The following is a 19,598-nucleotide window of genomic DNA, read 5'->3' as shown; positions in this document are numbered from 1 at the left end:
TTTCAATCAATTAATCAGTATTTATTTTCACAAGTCACTAAATTTAGTTTCATTGCAATTGCTATCATACAAAACGATTATCAAAATAATACATATCTCTCATTTTCTCAATTTCAACCATTCTTTTTAATTAAAAAGAAATGTTGTTGTCAGTGTTGACGAGAAGAATAGCATTCATGCAAGCAAATTGAAATACTGTACAAGCTGTTATTTTCGCGGGGGTTTTATTTTTCGCGGATTTCGCGAATTGCGATAGGCCGTGAATTTAACATCACGCGAAAAATATTGACACATTTCTTAGTCAGTGCCAATGTCCCCATCAACAAACCTTTGCTATTGAAAACATCTTATGCAGTGAGAAATCTATCATTTTATTTTTATTGGCACGTAAGTCAATTTGACTATTTGTGCCAGCTAATTTTGCTTTAATGCCTGAAAAAAAAAAATTTGATTGGCTTTTGTGCCAGTTTTGAAATCTATGCCCCATTAATCAAATCAGCGGGTGCGTCGTGGTCTAGTGGTTCTGACTCTCGCCTTTCAAACAGAGGGTCATGTGTTCGAATCCTAACCATGGCGTGCTTTCCTTCAGCAAGAAATTTATCCGCAATGTGCTGCACTCGACCCAGGTGAGGTGAATGGGTACCCGGCAGGATTAATTCCTTGCATGCACTGAGCGCCGGTGATGGCAGCTCGAGCTAAAGCCGGGGTAATAATAGCAGCGCTTTGTATCCTCAGGCAAAAGGCGCTTTATAAATACCGCTATTATTATTATTATTATATTGATTTTGATGCACCATTTATATTTTCATGGTCTTATTTCATGCACCATTTATTGTCATGGTGTTATAATAAGTCTTATTTATTTGTCTTATAAGGTACTATCATTTTTCAATTCAATTTTCATTATTTTGTTGCGACAAGTCAATCCAGGTGAAAAAACAGAGATTGTGACCAAAATTACTCTGGAAAAACTGAGAGACTTTTGCAAACCCCCAGTGAATAAGTCTAGCAAAGTGTGATATAATATGAAATTTGGGGTGATGTTTATTTCACATTTTAACATATTCCGTCACGTCGTGACGCTAGTAAGCAAAATTTTGTTTGGAGCGTAACTGCCTAGTAAGATCAATGATTATTGTGAATTTTGCCCGTACATTTTGATGGCTTTTTGTGTCTTTGAGAAGCCCGATTTGGTAAAGTAATTTTGTGCCTGCTTAGATGGCAAATTTGGTTGGCATTTTGTGCCTGGATGAGAGCAGAATTTGATGGGCATTTTTGCCCAAGCGAAAAGTATACACTTTTCGCGCATAAGTATCATTATCATTTTAGATTGATTTTAAAACTTGCTTTAGGAGTTTATTCGAAGTCTTTGTTAAAGGTTAAAGGAGAGAGGGAGATGGGAATCGTTAGTAACTTAAACTATTTTTTTTGTATTTTGTACTTTGTATTTGTTTTATTTATTTTTTATTATTATGAACGCTTAAACCCTACCTTGAATCGTACCAACTTATACAAATCGTTAGATTTTTAGTTGTAAATTTAATATTTATTCTTTAACGCTTATTGATTTTAATATATTCTATCAATAACTTATTTTAGTCGGGACATTAAACCCACTTTGTTTCTCATATACACTTCCGTTACGTGACTATCAAACCCCTCACCGTAAAAACGCTGTTTAAAAGTTAAACAGCGTTTCTATTGTGTTTATAATAGTAAGCATCTTCCATGCTACACCTCCACGCTCCACCCCCATTATACTTTCTCACACTTGTACTCCTAGCAAGAGGAAGCCTTAAGTTATTTAAAAGTATTAACTATCTAAAAGTTATAATCGAGGTCGTTGAGATAACATGTGCTATAGATAACAACCAATCAGATTCGAAGAGGTCAATTTTCTTTGATTTACTTTTGGATTACAAGTCATTTATTAATCCAGTCGCCCTTACAAAATGTATAAGAGACGACTGACCCTTTTAACTTTCAAATAATGTAGATAGAGATATTGGTATATTTGGATCTTTTTGCAAGAATTTTGTTCTTGCATTTCGGTATTTTCTACAATGGAGGACATAGTGCTCCGCATCATCATTGGTTTTACAAATATCACAAAGGACATTTGGATGCCTATGGATTTTGAATAGAAAATAGGCTGTTCTAATCCAACCTGTACGCAATCGATGGATAATTATTTCATGTCGTCTAAAAAAGGCATTAAGTAAAGGTTCATTTCTGAACGCCCAAATTTGTTGTATCAGTAAACTGATTTGTTCAATTACATTTGGAGAAACTTCGACATCGATATCTGGTTAAAATTGGTTAAAGCTAATTTAGCTAATTTGTCTCCTTCTTCGTTTCTACTAATACCACAGTGCCGGAATCCATACAAATGTTATCTCAACACCTAGATAAGTGCCCTACATTTTCTAAGTATTTCTAATATGAGGGGTAGCTTAGTGTTTTCATAATTAGATATCAATTGCAGAGTGCTGAGAGAATCAACTAGCAATGTTGCACGTAGAGGGCAGAAATCTTCCAACCAGGTGAGTGCCATAATAATTGCTGCCTGTTCAGCACGGCAGACTGATATAGGTGAAATACGAAGGCATTTTGAATATTTTAGGTCAGGTAACGGTATATAAAATGATATGCCTGTTTTGGATGAAGTAGGATCTTTAGACAAATCAGTATTCGAAGGGTGTTATAATATTTTGAATAGATTGTTTCATACGAGCTTTGCTGTAGTAGTGAAGGATTGTCTTTTTCAGAAATCTTTTCTTTGAGGCTAAAGTCGATTTCCAGAGGAAAGTGCCAAGGTGGTTGTGGCACTGTAGTAATCTTTTCCATAGATGGTGAGTACTCCAAAGTTCTCATTGGTAATGGTAAATTAGTAGATGATCTGTAGTTGTACTCCCAGCAGTCTGCAAAAGATTATCTAGTTGGGTGATATGGAGCTGAATGTAATATATTTAGTTTATATTTTTTCGAGGGGAATTCCCTGCAGTGGCTAAGTGGCAATTCGCCACATTCAATTTGGAGATTTTTTAAGGAAGTTGAAGGCAATGTGCCAGTAATAATCTTTAATGATTGGTATTGGATCGAATCTAATTTATTCTTATGAATTTGAGGAGCCAAATCAAATAAAAAGCAACCAAAGTCCAACAGAGGTCTAATGAGAGCTCGGTACAAAATCAGGAGCGTTTGGTATCCGCTCCCCAATGGGTGCCAGTAATACATCTTAATATGTCAATTCTTTTTTTGCATCTAATTAATAAGTCACTGATGTGGTATTTCCACGTAAGCTCAGAATCAAAGGTTAAACCTAAAAATTTAAAATTCGATACAACTTCTATTTCATCGTCTCCAATATAGCCATCAGTGGAAGCATTTTTCGTTTTTTTAGTGAAAATAATGATTTCGGTTTTGTTAGCAGATAATTTAAGTTTAATTTTGTTTGTACCTTCTGCAATGGAATCAATACCTGTTTGGACTTTTTTGGTTGCAACTTTAAGGTTTCGGCATCTATACCATAACGCAATGTCATCTGCAAAAATAGCTACATTCAAATAAATGCATGAGTGCGCTAGATCATTGATATAAAGATTAAACAAGAAAGGACTTATGACTCCCCCTTGGGGAGCCCTTTTGTTATTTCCTTTCGATGTGAAATGAAATTATTGACCCTTACTCTGTAAGTTCGACCTTTGATAAATTCGGTTATCCAATCAAGGATATGACCAGAGAAACCAAACGTTCATAATTTCAATATCAGAATTTTGTGGTCAATATTGTCAAAAGCCTTCTCCAGGTCAAGGAAAACCGCTATAACAAAATCGTGATTCATAAATGATTTGTGGACATCTGTGTCGAATCTTGTTAAATTATCGAAAACACTTCTATTTGGAGTAAAACCAGATTGAAGAGGTGATATTAGATTGTATTTTTCGTTTAGCCAAAGTAGCCTTTTGGTTATCATTCTTTCCATATTTTTGCACAAGACCGAGGTTAATGAAACCGGTCTATATGATTTGTCTTTATTTCAGTTTAATATTGGAATAACGATTGAGGATTTCCAAATAGGCGGTAATTTAGATGTTTGCCAAATTAAATTGAAAATATCAAGCAGTATGACAATTGCATTATGGGGTAGATTTTTGATAAAAAGCGCACTAATATTGTCAGGCCCTGAGGCCGTGTTTGGAGTTGCTTTAATGCTTCAATAAGTTCTTTAAGAGTGAAATCTTCATTAATTGTTTCCAAATTATTTACGGTGTTTTTATTTCCCAAGTCAGTTTTGTTGAATGACATCTTTTCATCAAATTCTTTTGGATTATGAAAATTATCAGCGATATTTGCCTTCAATTCGTCATTTTGAAAAACTCGCCCATCAACCCTTAATGGAATGTTAGAATTACTATTTTGTGGCTTTTCTAAAGCTCTAACTTTTTTCCAGACCTCCGTAAGAGGGGTAAATCTATTGATTGTATTGCAATATTGTTCCCAAGATTTTCTTTTGGCTTGTCTCAAAATTCTTTGTGCAACTGCCTTTTTCAGTTTATAATCTAATAAGTCAGAAAATTGCAAAGTTTTCGCGAAATTTACGGTTCGCCCTGTTTCAATTTCTAATGGCATCATTGCATTCTTTGGTCCACCATGGGTTTGGTGGGCGAGATAATTTTCTAGGATTAGTTTTTCGAGTAGATAGTTCAATTGCATTTTCTATTTTTTCTATAAAATGTTATATGAATCTTGGGTAGAACCTGTGAATATTTGGCTTTGATTGATATTGTTCAATTCTTTTTTTTGTAAATTTCCCAATTTGTTTTATGAATAGCCCATGAACGGATTTGGGGTTGCAAATTTTGAAAAGGGACATTCCTCTTGCTTATACTAATTTCAATTTGGATTGCAAATTGGTCACTGCCTAACGTAGTACTCATCACCTCCCACTGGCTCCTAGCAGCAAAAGTATCTGAAACCATTGTTAAGTAAAGGCAAGATAATTTGCCGGTCTCGGGGTCAGTTCGGGTACAACTCCCATCATTTAGTAATACTAGGTTCTTATTGAAGATGAAATTTTCAACAATTTTACCATTTTGATCCCGGTTTGCACTCCCCCATAATGGGTTGTGATTGTTAAAATCCCTGTATATTATTACATTTTGATCGCTATCACATAAAATTGAGTCAAGATGGTCAACCCTCATAGATTTTGGATTATAAAAGTTGATAACTGTGTAAGAAGAGGATCCAATCGTTATTTTTACTTTTTGGTATTCTTCATCTTGAGGAGTATATAGTGGGAGGTGAATTATACTGTCCCTAACGTAAAAGGCGCACCCACCCCTATTTTGCCCAATTCTTTTTTTAAGTAGTGGGGTGTACCCTTCTATGTCAAAATCTACTACCCTTACATCTAACCATGTTTCTTGTATGCACAAAAGATCAGGTTTATTTTTTTGTTCGTGCAGTAGTTGTCTTAGTTCAGGACCTTTGATGTAAATACCCTGGGCATTCCACTGCAAGATACATTGTAAGCAGCACGCTTTAGCTACCCGCCACAAGCATGGCGTGAATAGCCTCTGCTTCCGCTGTATAGCCGAAGCATTTGCTCGCCGCATCCACCACCAATCTGATGCGGTTACTTTTGGTGTTGTTACCGTCTAGATTATTTATTAGGAAGGCTGAAAATGCGATAAGTTGGTTAAAGCCTAAAGGCTGAAGTTGAGGCATATTGTTACCTGATTGTTGGATTGATTTTTGGATTTGCACAGGCATTGTCTGTGCATTATTTATTTCGGTGGTGTTGTTTTGTTGTGATGCAGTGGAACGTACAGGGGAGTTTCTGGGCCCTGTAGAGATTGGGGTATGAGATTGTGTGGGAGTAGTAGTTTGAACAAAGACTTTAGTTTGAAGATTAACTTTTGTATGCGCGGGCATTGTTTGAAGATGCGTAGGTTTTGAGGGAGCTTTACCTCCCGTTTGAACTGCATTGGCATAGCTTATGCCGTTTGTAATTTTTTGCTTTTGGGGAAAAGAATTTACTCTTTTGCTTCAGAAAAAGGTTTTCTGTGTACTTAACATTTTGCGTTTTTGTAAGCTTTGCACCCTGATAGGCTGCGCTATGGTGCTTTCCACACCTTAAGGCCACCGCACACCTTACGACCCGACCAGTCGCCGACTGGCTTGCGACTGAGTGAGTGGAGATGAGTCACAAGGCAGTCATAAGCCTTGACACCACACACCTTGCAATCCGATCTGCGACTCACGCATGCGCTTTTTGCTTTTTGGCATAGCATCTGACAAATTGCGCTTTCTACTGCGTATGCGCGTTGTTTATCATAATACACGTTAAGCAACTCTGCTGTCTGATTGGCTGGAGGTTGGATTGAGCTTGCGATCCAGTCATAAGGATTCGACATGTCAAATCTTTCCGATTTTCCTTGCGACTTTTCTCTGACCGGTCTGCGACTCTCAAGCTGACAAGAGCTGTGACGTCACATCTCCCCTCACCCAGTCGCAAGCCAGTTGGCGACCGGTCGGGTCGTAAGGTGTGCGGTGGCCTTTAGGCAGATGGGTCGTCTTTTTTTGACAGTTTTCGAGGGTATAATTTCCCCTGACGCAACTTGTTTTAAATCTACAGGATTAAGGTGACCAAACCTTGGCAGTTTTGGTACCTTTGTACCGGTGGTACATATTTAGTGACTTTTTAGTCATGTATCCAATGTGGATACTTTTTGGCAGCGCTTCATCCTGCTTGAATGACAAAATAATGGTGGTGGTGTCTGTGAGTTCGCCGTTTACCCTTGTTTTATTCTTTTTACGGCGGTCACTCCTTGTGAGTTAAGCTCCTCAAGGAGCTCCTCGTCCATGACGGATTGAGTGATTGCTGTGATTACACCCTTTTCTGGCGGGTTTTTCATCCAAATAAATGCTTTTAAATGCATGTTGTCAAGGGCATCTAGATTTAAGGCCCTTTTCTTTTGCCTTTAGTATTTGCATTTTATGAGGATTTTTTTATTTCCTTAGGTTCCCCAATTTTAGATTTGATTTCACTTGCCATATGAATGGGGCTTAACTTTGAGATTGATTCTGATAGTGAGAAATAGAGATATGCACCTCTATATGTACAAAAAATAAGGCTTAGAAAGTACAATTAGTGATTCGAAAAGTTAGCTAGAATTTCACTTTTTTTTATTTCTCAAACAAAATCAGAGCCTAAACTATTTTCTAACATTATTTTATCAATATTTATACACTCACTGTAATATTAAAATGTATTTTCCATGAAATAATTTGATTTTATAGTCATCTGATTGACTCTGTACACACGTATGGCAGCTATTTGCATACTCATTAATATTCATAAGTCACATGACCAGAGCTTTTGAGGGTGAAGATTCTGTTAACAAAATTCCACATTTTTGCACTTTTACCAACTTTTTGAGAAATGAATCGAATAAAACACAAATTCCAAAGATTGGTTAACCCGATAGATTACAGATCAAATTGTGGCATGATGAATTTTCAGATCTAAAGGTAAAAAAGTGAAATTTAAGCCACCTTTTTCCACAGTTTGTAACTGTTTTTACAGGGACATAAAATACACATGAGCATTGACACTGAACTGGGCGCTGTGACGTGTGCCTGTAATCCAAGCTGTGGAGAAGTTACAAATTGATGCAGGGGTTCGAGCCCTGGTCACATCTTTCGGATGGTGATGTTAAAGGTCAGTCCCAGACGTACATAATCATATCTGATTGATACACATCTGACAAAACTCAAATACAAATACACACACACACACACAGACCTTGAGGAGTATAGATTTGCACTAGTTTTTTTCTTTGAAATGCTGTGGAAATGTTTTGTACATCTTCCGATCGTGAATTTAACAACCCGAAAATGTCGGAAACCCGGCGATTCTCGAAAAATTATGTATGCGAAAATAACAGCTTATACAGTATTGAGGCTTTTTTCATTATTTATCTCTAGTTTACTACATCAAACATGTTGTAGAAAGTAGAGAAATCCTTTACTTGTTTCACATCGTGAGTCGGTATATCCGGTTGGACAAGCACAGAAAAATGAAGTAAATCCATTGATGCATGAGCCACCATTGTTGCAGGGTCCACTTGCGCAGTTATCTATCGCTGAAATGCAAGAATAAATAATAATAATAATAGGCATTTAAATAGCACCAGCAATCTAGAAATAATCTATTCAGAGGTGCATTGTTATTATTACCCAGAATTAATCCTGCCGGGTAATCATTCACCTCACCTGGGTCGAGTGCAGCACAGTGTAGATAAATTTCTTCCTGAAGGAAAACACGTCATGGCTAGGATTCAAACCCACAACCCTCTTTTGAAAGGCAAGAGTCAGAACCACTAGACCACCACGCACCCACACACAATAAAAAGGAAAGGTTGAATTTCATCTTAATCATATAAAAAATTATTACATTTTTTAAATCATTGATTTTAAGATACATTGCAGACTTTGATATTGCTAGTGTTAACAGGAAGAACTAAATGTATAGTGCTATTATTACTGTTTGTAGAAAACTCTCAAAACTAAGAACTCATTTAGTTACAAAAAGCACAATAGTATTCAAGATAGCATTCAAATGATACTAATATCAATACCACGATACTAACCATGATGATCCTGACAATGATAATGATGACCGGGAATAATTTTCCTGGGATGGCATAGCGATTTGCTCCACAATATTTTAAGGCTGCTACACAAACTTCTTTTGTGTAGCAGTTTCCTCTTTGACCAAATGCTTATCAAATTTAGAATAAAAAACAAAAATGTTCCCTGATAAAATATAATATTCAGAATTACAATACTGTTGTTATACTGTCTGAGAAACATTTTTGACAAGTGAATTATGAATAAGTCTAATTTTAAAATCTCATTTCCACGTATGATTAACCATTACTAGGAATTTCATTTCACTGGCATTAACCATTTACAACAGTGGTGACTAGCAGTAGGAGGTTTTTCAGTCACTAAAGACAGATCTACTAACCAGTTTGACAGTTAATCCCAGTAAATCCTGGCGGACATCGACATACATATCGGTTCGGTTCATCATCACAAATGCCTCCATTCTGACAAGGATTGCTGAGGCACTCGTTAATATCTGCAAAACAAAACACCATATTAAACATGTTTGTGGGACTAAATATCATTTTGTAGGCCTACTTCATCCCTTTTTTTTATTCTTCATTATTGTCAATGTAATATTTTCATTACATTGTGATATAGAATTTTTTTCTTCTTAAATTTGATGTTTTGGAAATGGATTAGAGATTAATAGAGAATGTCTCTAGCACTAAAACATTTGCAAAAGTGCATGTGAAAATCAGTGAACTTGATGATTTAATCACTTTGTAATTTGGAGGTTCTGGTGATCATCTTTGTTTAAATTGATTTAAATTGTGTTCTCTAAGCAGATTTTTTTCTCCAAAATTATTCTTTAAAAAGCGGAAATCCGAAAAACGACACAAATTTTCATGCCTGTACACTCACCCTGTTCACACTGTGTGCATTGGAAGCCAGCATGGATATATTTCCATCCATATTTCCATTTCCATCTTAATTTAATTTCTATTGTAAAATAGTATACATATGTAAAACCTATACAATGTGTTGCCCAAATTGTCTAGTTGTTTTTTCACAACATATGCATCATTATATTTTTTGCAACGGCTACAAATATTTATGTTTATATATGGTATACAATTTATTTTTGTTTGATGGAAGTGAAATAAATAAATTTGAATTTGAATTTGAATATAAATATACATGTAATTACTCACACATAAATAATATAAAGGAAACATATATCTGATGATATACTCACCCTGTTCACACCGTGTACCTTGGAAGCCAGCATCGCATATACAATTATACAAGTAGTTACTCACATATAAATAATTTAAAGGAAACATATATTTGATATCATATACTCACCCTGTTCACATCGTGTGCCTTGGAAGCCCGGGTCACATATACACATAAAAGAGCCAAAGGTGTCAAAGCATCTCCCAGTCCCACATAGGTTAACAGTCACTAAGCACTCATTGATATCTATTAGACAAAGAATGAGGTTAGTTTTATTATTTGTTTTATATCTGTAATTGAAAATATAATCCCCCAACAAACCAATAAAAGAAGCAAAATCTCTTCCAATAAGGAATGCTTCCAGTACTCTTGGTTCCCAATCTTCCCTTAAGACATACCTTTTTCCTCAATAATCAATTTCCCTTTTTATTTTGAATGACCGATTGTGGTTATTATTGCAAATGTTAGATTATTATTCATACATTGTACACGCTACGGTACTTTTTATTTTCAGCGCGTCTAAATATCAATTATTGTTATTATTAAAATCAAATGCCATGAATGTGCACACATATGATAGACTATGTTAAAGCAACTTAAATGAAGCTTGATGCTATAAAATACTTCAAGCAAGAGTCCAATAAAAACGAGTCATCTTGGCTTTCATGGTCTAATGTGTTCAGTTATTTTGATACATGTATTTTTTAACTTGTACCTGTTATGTCATACCTGGTGTAATGTAATACGAGTGTGTTCTATTAATGAGCAATATTTATATTCACATGCAATGTTTTCTTTACGGAGTGAGGACTGTATTCTCATGTATGTGATTGTGAATAATGTGAACACACGTGAAACAAACAATAAATAAATAAACAAATAAATAAATAAATAAATCAATCTATCAATCAATAAAAGAATGACCAAATCAATGAATAAATGAATAAATAAATCAAATGATAAAAATAGATTAATAAATAACTAGTAAACAAATACAGATTAATTAATAAATACATATATTAATAAATTAATAAACATTTAACATACTTTGTTCACAGTTGTCACCAGTGTACCCAGTTGTACAATCACAGGTATAACCACGGGTTGCTGTATTATCTTCCCGACACGTACCTCCAAAGAAACATCGAGCAACATCACATGGTGCTGCAAAGAAAAGAGCAAGAAAACCATCAGGGGGCTGTTTCATAAAGTTGTTCGTAAGTTAAGAGCCACTTTAACAATGACTGGTGAACCTTTCTTACACACTAAACCATCGCTAATGAACATACCATTTACCATAAGAAAGGATCACCAGTCGTTCTTAAAGTCGCTTTTAACTTACGAATAGTTTCAGCAAACACCCAACGTTAATAAAAAAAGGTTATGTGTAATAGGTGGGTGTTTCTTAAAGCTGTTTGTAAAGTTGCAAACGACTTTACCCACGACTGGAACATGTTATTAGGTCAGAAATAAATTACATAGGGATATCACATAATACAAGAAGGGAACACCAGTCATGCATAAAGTCATTTGTATCTTGAGAACAGCTTTAGGAAACAATAACTTGGGTTAATCTAAGCTGAATATCATTTCACAATGGTCAAAACCAGCATCGCAATCTTAAGACTTTAGAATTCACAACAGTGTTTTTAAGCTAATCTTGTATTCAATGATTTTTTTTTTCTCTTTCACTTGCTGCACTCACTCAAAATAAGTTCCATCATAGACAATTTCTGGCAGTGATCACTCTTGTGATGAATGTGATGTTAATTATCATAACATTATGATTTTTAACTCTCCTCAGGTCCTTTTAAGGGGCATTTCGGTGACAATTCCCTAAATTCTAAATGACGATGGGCTCGATTCACTCACTGATATAAACAAAGCATATTTGGGACTGCAAGGAAATGACTATTGACAATTAAAGGTTTGCTAAGCCGATATAGTAAGTGAACTATGTTTTGAAATGGTAAATAAAGGTTTATTCATCTATTTTTCAGTTGATATTTCTTTCTAGGATTCCACAACACAATTGGTTTCAATACCATACTTTATCCGTATTATTCATTTTGTATTTATCTGTGTCACCATCACCTTGTAAATACATCGCAATTCGGCCTTAGCCGTGATAATGTCTTGATTTTCATTAATAAACCATTTATCTATCATCTATCTATCTCATGATAGAAACCAATACTAAAGGGAGATGGAATCTTATTATGTACCAAGTTATCCATTCTGCAACCTTTTTAACATTCATATAAGTTTCTTTTTTTCATTTTAAATCTGCTGCTTTACCAAAGACGGGAAACTCACGTGTATCTGTTGTACCAAAATCTTGACTGAGGTTGTAGTCTACACCGTCTGCAGTTGTTTCCAGAGAAACTATGTACGTTGTGGTGGGGTCAAGGCCGGAGAACGTTGCAGATGGCTGGAAAATTGTTTGGGGAGTTGCAGCTGGGCTCCCATCAAGATTTTGGAGAGATATCCTGTATTGAACGACTCCAGGCTGTGCCGGCCAATCAAAAGTAAGTGTAGTGGTCGTTGGGGTGTAAGTAAGTGGTATGTTTCTTCCTGTGTGAATAAACAATGATTAAAATCAAAATAGCATTAACACTTGTCATATTCATAATAACATTGATAACATAAATATTGATACTGTATAAATGATGATACAAGTAATAATGATAGCAATGATAATGATAGTAATAATAATAATAAAATGATGAGTCCTTTTCATCCTGATACTTCATGTGTGTAATTATATACCCTCAGTTACTGAAACATGAACACAACTACATGTGGGTATTAGTGCAATCATTTGAAATAATTGAAAGCTATATCAGTAATAATAACAAAATAATATAAACAGGAGAAATCAAATGAAAAAGTTGAAAAAGAACAAGAAATAAGGGCCTGTTCGATAAAGAGTAACCACTGATGTCACTTTGCAACAACCCAGGGAACATGTCTCAACAGCCAATCACAATCAAGATTTCCAGAATAGTTGTCATAATCGCAAAGTTGCAATAGTTGTAACTCTTTATTCTATGGGCCCCCAAGAGTATACTCAGTTTTTACTCACCTATTTGGCATCTAGGACCCTGGAAAGAAGCAGTACATGAACACACGTACTGATTGATACCATCATTACAAGTTCCTCCATTTGCACAGGGAAAGCTAAGACACTCATCAATATCTGTTCAAAGAAAATTGGAAACAAGTCCTCAAGCAAATTGTGATGTAAGAAGAATTGATTGTCTGTTTGAATACTATGCATCTGCTAAGGCTTAAAGATCCCTCAAAGATCCCTCAATTGCTTCTTCCGCCATCATAAGATATTTCAATGTATGTAATGACCTTGAAAATCTATAATTAGATCATGGTTCATATTACGCATACTTGAATCAAATTCAAAGTTTATGTGTTAGATGGAAGCAGGAGAATAAAAATACAACAAATAACACTTAATATTTCATGAGAATTAGGATTAAAACACAAAGGAATCCTGATGTGGAGCTGATTATTTCAAACACTTGCTATTCTAAATAATGTATATATCATTTTATGATAAATTTGATAATCACTCTCAAATCAAATATTGCTTTGTCTGACTTCTAATGAACAACAGTATTATGTTAAAGAAATATCCTACTTCTTTCACAGTTTGTTCCAGTGAAGCCAGGAGGGCAAACACACTGGAATGATGGGAAAAGATTGATACACGTTCCTCCATTCTGACAAGGTGGTGGGTTACATGCGTCCAATTCTGTGTATGAGATATCAAGAAAATATTGACAAAAATAATTAAAACTTCACAACATAATTTTAAGATTAAAAAAACAAAACATAATGAATAGAATTGATAAAGAAAATATTGCCAAGTATGTTTAAAACTTATAAATATAATTTAATAATTAAAAAAAAATCACTAATCAACAAGAGATTCTGGTAAAGAAAATATTGACTTCAAAATTGTTTCAAACTCGCATAAGCGGGAATCCCAGTAGTAGGGGGGACACATTTTCAAACAGCAACACAACTTATCACTTTATCCACAGAGATTTTGATGAAGTAAATATTGACAAATTAAATGTAAAAAACTTTAAGACTGAAAATCTAATCATTTAAAAAAAAAACACATACCTTGGCATTAATAGACGGAAGAAAAAGCATACAAGTACACAGAAATTTCATTCATCATTTATTACATATGCCATTTTTATTTTCGAAATGTAAGGTATGTAATCCGGTATTATGGAGATTAATAGACTTCAAAAAGGCATTTAATATGGATCACACACTTAATATTTTTGTTTAACATTCAATTACAAGCAACTGTTTATCAGAAACCAGGGCCCTGTTTCATACAGACCATTATGGTTAAAGGACAAGTCCACCCCTATAAAAAGCTGGTTTGAATAAAGAGATAAATCCAACAAGCAACAGCAGTGAAAATTTATCAAAATCGGATGTAAAATAAGAAAGCTATGAGGTTCTGAAGTTTTGCTTAATTTCAGAAAATAGTTATATGCACATCCTGGTCAGAATGCAAATGAGGGGGCTGATGACCTCATCCACTCATCAAGTTTGGGGGGATTTTATTACATGGAATATGAAATATTCTAATTCTCCTCTCATTGTCATGTGAAACAAAGTTTCATTCCTTTCTGAACATGTGCAGGCCTATATACCATTGGTTTAACATTTTGTGGTTCAAACAAAAGGGTCCTTAATTGTCAAATCTATGAAAATTGAAATATTGTATAATTCAAACAAGAAACAAAAGAAATAGTGAGTGGGGACATCATCAACTCTCTAATTTGCATATCACTGACTTGTGCATGTAACTGTATTTTGAAAAGTTAAGAAAACTTTAAAATGTCATAGCTTCCATATTTCACATTTGATTTTGATGAAGTATTCAGTGTTATGCTGGATTGTTTTTTTCTCTTTTTATTCAAATTAACTTTTTTCTGGGGTGAAGTTAACCTTTAAACTTTGCCATAAGGGTGATTACCATGGAAAGCTTTTTTATTGATTGACTGCTGGAGACATGTTATCATAGCAGTTACCACCATGGCAATGTTACTAGAATCGTAAGTTCTTAATGAAACAGGCTTCTGACATTAATCAACTCACGCATAGCACACGTTGTTCCGGAAAACCCTGATGGGCAAATGCAGGTGAAAGACTGCGCTCCATCTATACAAGTAGCTCCATTCAGGCAAGGGTTATTTCGACAATCGTCATCGTCTGTTGAAAAAAATGAAGATATCCATCGTGTATTGATATGATTGATATCAGTGGTACTTGAATAGCCAAAAAGAATAAGTGGTAGACAAGAATACATTAATATCTTGGTAACTCCCGTAGAACTCTTCAGGACAGCGTTTTGCTGATAAAAGCCAAGCTGGCATATCACCAATTACCTAGGAAACATTTTCCGTCTAGGTTCTAGATTAATCAGCCATAACCGCTGATCTTATGAATGACAGATATTACTATCGGGCCTTTTTATGAAAGTGGAGACAATGGCAGAGTCGGGATTCGAACTCACAATCATGAGTCCACTGAACCAGACAACCCGTAATAATAGACAGATATATAATTTCACAAACAGCGAGTTGGGTTCATGGCAACAATAGATATGTTTTATGTGTGCCATGTGTGTATTGGGGAATTTAATAATGAATTAAGAATTAGGTGAGGCTGTAGGCTTCATGCCCTTTGTTAATACTTACTTATTTCACAGTGTATACCAGAGAAACCTTGGACACAGTTACAAATGTATAACCCTGGGAAGTCCAGACATGTTCCGCCATTCTGACATGGAGTACTTGCACATTCATTGATGTCTGGATAGAAAACACATAAAATTAACGGATGATACAAACTGGAACACATCATCCATTTGATTGATTTGACTCATTTGGGTTCCACATATAATAAATACAGTTACTTACAATGCATGTACATGTATTTATATTGAGACCAATCTACAATACATATATGTACAAAGACACCCAATGTAATGAATGACAAAATAATTTTTTTTCATATTGAAGAAATGTATTCTGATTGGTTTAGATTCATGAAATTGGTTTGACTGATTTCTATTTGTTTATCAAAAAACGTGATTAAAAAAAATATCTGATATTGAAATGTTCATCGCTATTTTTAGCGTTATTGGAAAAATTTGTAGTATCAAAGCAGTGCAAACCAGTAATCAGTATCTGATATTGCACAATTATTATTGATTTCTTTATCCATTCATGTCTTGAATGAGAAAATACCCTCATTGAGGGCCCTGCACAATGATTTGATTTCTCTTGTTTGTATTGTTTTGTTCATGCTTTTATTTGAATTGAATTAATTTATTTTGTAATTATTTGTAATATGTTGAAGAATGAAAACTAATTTGAAACAAATTGAATTGAAAATAAATATAGTTACTTAAAATGCATGTATTTACATGTACATTGTGACCAATCTACAATACATATGAAGACACCCAATGAACAACAACTTTTTTTTTCATATTGAAGAAATGTATTCTGATTTGTTAAGATTCGTGAAATTGGTTTTGCTGGGTGATGATTTTGATTTCTATTTTTTTTGGTCAAAAACCGTGATTTAAAGAAATAATAGAAATTGAAAATGCTTATCAGAATTTTTAGGGTTATCTGAAACAAATATGTAGCACAAAAGCAGTACAAACCATTTATCAGTATCTGATAAGTGATATTGCACAATTATTATTGATTTGTTCATTCATTCATGTCTTTAATTAGAAAATACCATCATTGAGGGCCTTGCACAATGATAACATATATTTGGTTAATATCTACGAACCAATTCAGTCACATTAAAAAATAGACTGGCAAAGACATATGTCCTTTTACGCCATGGAATATTCCCAGAATCATGGTCATACCATGATGAGGGTTTCATAACCATAATTCATTCAGTTTCCGAGTGATGATCTATGATACACAAGTTAATAGTAATAGTTACTTTGATACTGACATTCTCTTTTGGTTTCACAATTTTAGATATCTGCATGCCACCCTGAGCATTTGATGGCCTTGAATTTCAATTCATGCTTGCATTTTCTTTTTCTTTCATGCCTGAAGCATTAGTACAGAGTGATTTTTCTTGGGGGTGAACTTTTTTACTTTTTTTCCAGGATTTGAACACCTTTCAACCACATACATATGAAGGCTATTGAGACTGACTTACCCGTAGCGCATGTTGGTCCCTCGTACCCTGTAGGACACTGACATCGGAAGAACCCCAACTGGTTAAAGCAAGTGGCACCATTCATGCATGGTCCCGATAAGCATTCATTGATATCTGCATTAGTGATCCAATTGTGTATTAAGTGATGATGGCAAGACATATGACGATGAATATTACAATGAAAATACTGATAAATCTATAAATAGGTGTTAATTCAATGATGTTATTAGATTATTGAATTGATGATATTTGAATAGTGTAATGATCATCATGATGATACCAATAACTAGATACAAAAACAATAATATATTATACCATACAGACTGCCATAGCTTAGTTTCAACTGACGATTTAGTTGAGGCAAACAGTTTCCGTTGCTAAAGGTGCACAAAAGATTCCAAAGGAATTAGGTTCCTCTCATGTTAAATGCCATTTAATTTTAACAAGTGGAATGCCTCTGGCCGTCTCACCTGCATCACGCGGTTCAATATAGCAGCAGTGCTGACTTTGAATACTACTCTAACTCGCACAAGATGTTCAGTGATACATGGTTACTCTTATGTCCACTTTTTATGAACTAGACCAATAAACTTACAGAGATATGATGGTTATTCAACAAAAAACCCCAACATGGCCAAAGTTCATTGACCTTACATGACCTTTGACCTTGATCATGTGACCTGAAACTCGAACAGGATGTTCAGTGATACTTGATTACTCTTATGTACAAGTTTCATGAATCAGATCCATAAACTTTCAAAGTTATGATGGTAATTCAACAGATACCCCAATTCGGCCAAAGTTCATTGACCCTAAATGACCTTTGACCTTGGTCATGTGTCGTGAAACTCATGCAGGATGTTCAGTGATACTTGATTAACCTTATGTCCAAGTTTCATGAACTAGGTCCATATATTTTCTAAGTTATGATGACATTTCAAAAACTTAACCTCAGGTTAAGATTTCGAGGTTGATTCCTCCAACATGGTCTAAGTTCATTGACCCTAAATGACCTTTGACCTTGGTCATGTGACATGAAACTCTAATAGGATGTTTAGTAATACTTGATTAACCTTATGGCCAAGTTTCATGAACTAGGTCCATATACTTTCTAAGTTATGATGTCATTTCAAAAACTTAACCTCAGGTTAAGATTTGATGTTGACGCCGCCGCCGTCGGAAAAGCGGCGCCTATAGTCTCACTTTGCTTCGCAGGTGAGACAAAAACCAAGAAATTAATGAGGTTTTACACTTGAATATTTCACAATTCGGTTTAAGGACCACAGTGGACCAGATGGTAAATATGAAAACATAATCTTTATTACGGTATGCTTAAAAACTTGGGATATGTTTTATCCGTTCCAATTCTGAAACAAAATACTTATTTTGACTCCATACTTTTTTTAGTACTCACACACAACAAGTCATGTATTCATCATGTCATCAAAAAGTGGCAGTGAAAAGGAATCATTACAAATACCCAAACTGCACTTTGTATTGCATGTATGTCTGTATTAAACCAGTGAAGAATAATTTCACCAATCTGAAGGAAAAGTTAAGTTTCACAGGCCTAAACTACTTTAGTTGTTGGCTGTTGGCTTCTACCGTGGGTCAACAGGAAATATATTATATCAGTCTGGCTCTGACCTGTTTCACAGTTTATCCCACCAAAGGCCATTGGACATCTACACTCGTACGCGTTTACACCATCCACGCAAGTTCCTCCATTGAGGCAAGGTTGACTGGCACACTCATCAGTTGCTTTTGAAGAAGAAAAAAATACACAGCAAATATTTTAGTGTTTATTGGTGTAGATGTACAAACAGGGCAACACCAGTCATTTAACTTTTTGCTAAGTTTGTGGTGTTACTTCAACACCCTTGGGTTTTAGCTTCAATTGAACACCTCTTCTTATTACTTTTACACAGTTTGGTGTTATGTTCAAACTCTAGAGTGTAATTATATCACAAGGTGTGATCCACTAGGGACATCAACTGGTTTGAAGGAGAAAATATGTAATACATTGATTAGGAGTTGACCAGAAAAAAGAGAACAAGTAATCTCTGCAAAATTTCAATTGTTTCCTAAAGTATCATCAACCTTTTCAGAAATTTCAAGAAAGCATTGATGAGAAATTAAAGAAAATCTGGCTGAATCAAATGGCAATGATCCAGTGGTCTAATTATATATGAAACTAATATCACTGATCAACTTACGAGATTCGCAGTTTACTCCGGTGAACCCAAGTGCACATCTGCACACATAGCTTAACAGAGCATCTATACAGGTACCGCCATTGAGACAGGGCATCGAATTACATTCATTAATTTCTAAATGATTTAAGGAAAAGAGTGTTGAGAAAAGAATTAATGTACAGAAAGCACCACTATTATTTCAATGTATAACAAAAAAACTACATATAATTACAAAGAATTTATTTGAAAAATGTTTACTATCTACTGTTTGCATAGTTATTATTTTGTACAACTTTACAAATA

At 34.7% G+C, this 19,598-nt stretch overlaps 1 protein-coding gene across 1 annotated transcript in view; it reads right to left on the bottom strand.

Moving 5' to 3' along the window:
• LOC121422569 overlaps positions 1 to 19,598 on the bottom strand; it is a 134,221-nt gene that overhangs the window by 81,388 nt on the left and 33,235 nt on the right. The window contains exons 20-31 of the mRNA XM_041617715.1: positions 19,317 to 19,430; positions 18,748 to 18,861; positions 17,101 to 17,214; positions 15,603 to 15,716; positions 15,001 to 15,114; positions 13,514 to 13,627; positions 12,944 to 13,057; positions 12,175 to 12,432; positions 10,906 to 11,022; positions 9,988 to 10,104; positions 9,041 to 9,154; positions 8,040 to 8,153 (exon numbers count right to left, since the gene is read on the bottom strand). Coding sequence (XP_041473649.1) covers positions 8,040 to 8,153; positions 9,041 to 9,154; positions 9,988 to 10,104; positions 10,906 to 11,022; positions 12,175 to 12,432; positions 12,944 to 13,057; positions 13,514 to 13,627; positions 15,001 to 15,114; positions 15,603 to 15,716; positions 17,101 to 17,214; positions 18,748 to 18,861; positions 19,317 to 19,430 — 1,518 coding nt within the window. The remainder of the gene's footprint in view (positions 1 to 8,039; positions 8,154 to 9,040; positions 9,155 to 9,987; positions 10,105 to 10,905; positions 11,023 to 12,174; positions 12,433 to 12,943; positions 13,058 to 13,513; positions 13,628 to 15,000; positions 15,115 to 15,602; positions 15,717 to 17,100; positions 17,215 to 18,747; positions 18,862 to 19,316; positions 19,431 to 19,598) is intronic.

The sequence above is a fragment of the Lytechinus variegatus genome, chromosome 10 (genome assembly GCF_018143015.1).
Source record: "Lytechinus variegatus isolate NC3 chromosome 10, Lvar_3.0, whole genome shotgun sequence".
Taxonomy (NCBI): Eukaryota; Metazoa; Echinodermata; class Echinoidea; order Temnopleuroida; family Toxopneustidae; genus Lytechinus; species Lytechinus variegatus.
Note: the sequence above shows the minus strand (reverse complement) of the source record. Positions and strands in the feature narration are given on the sequence as shown.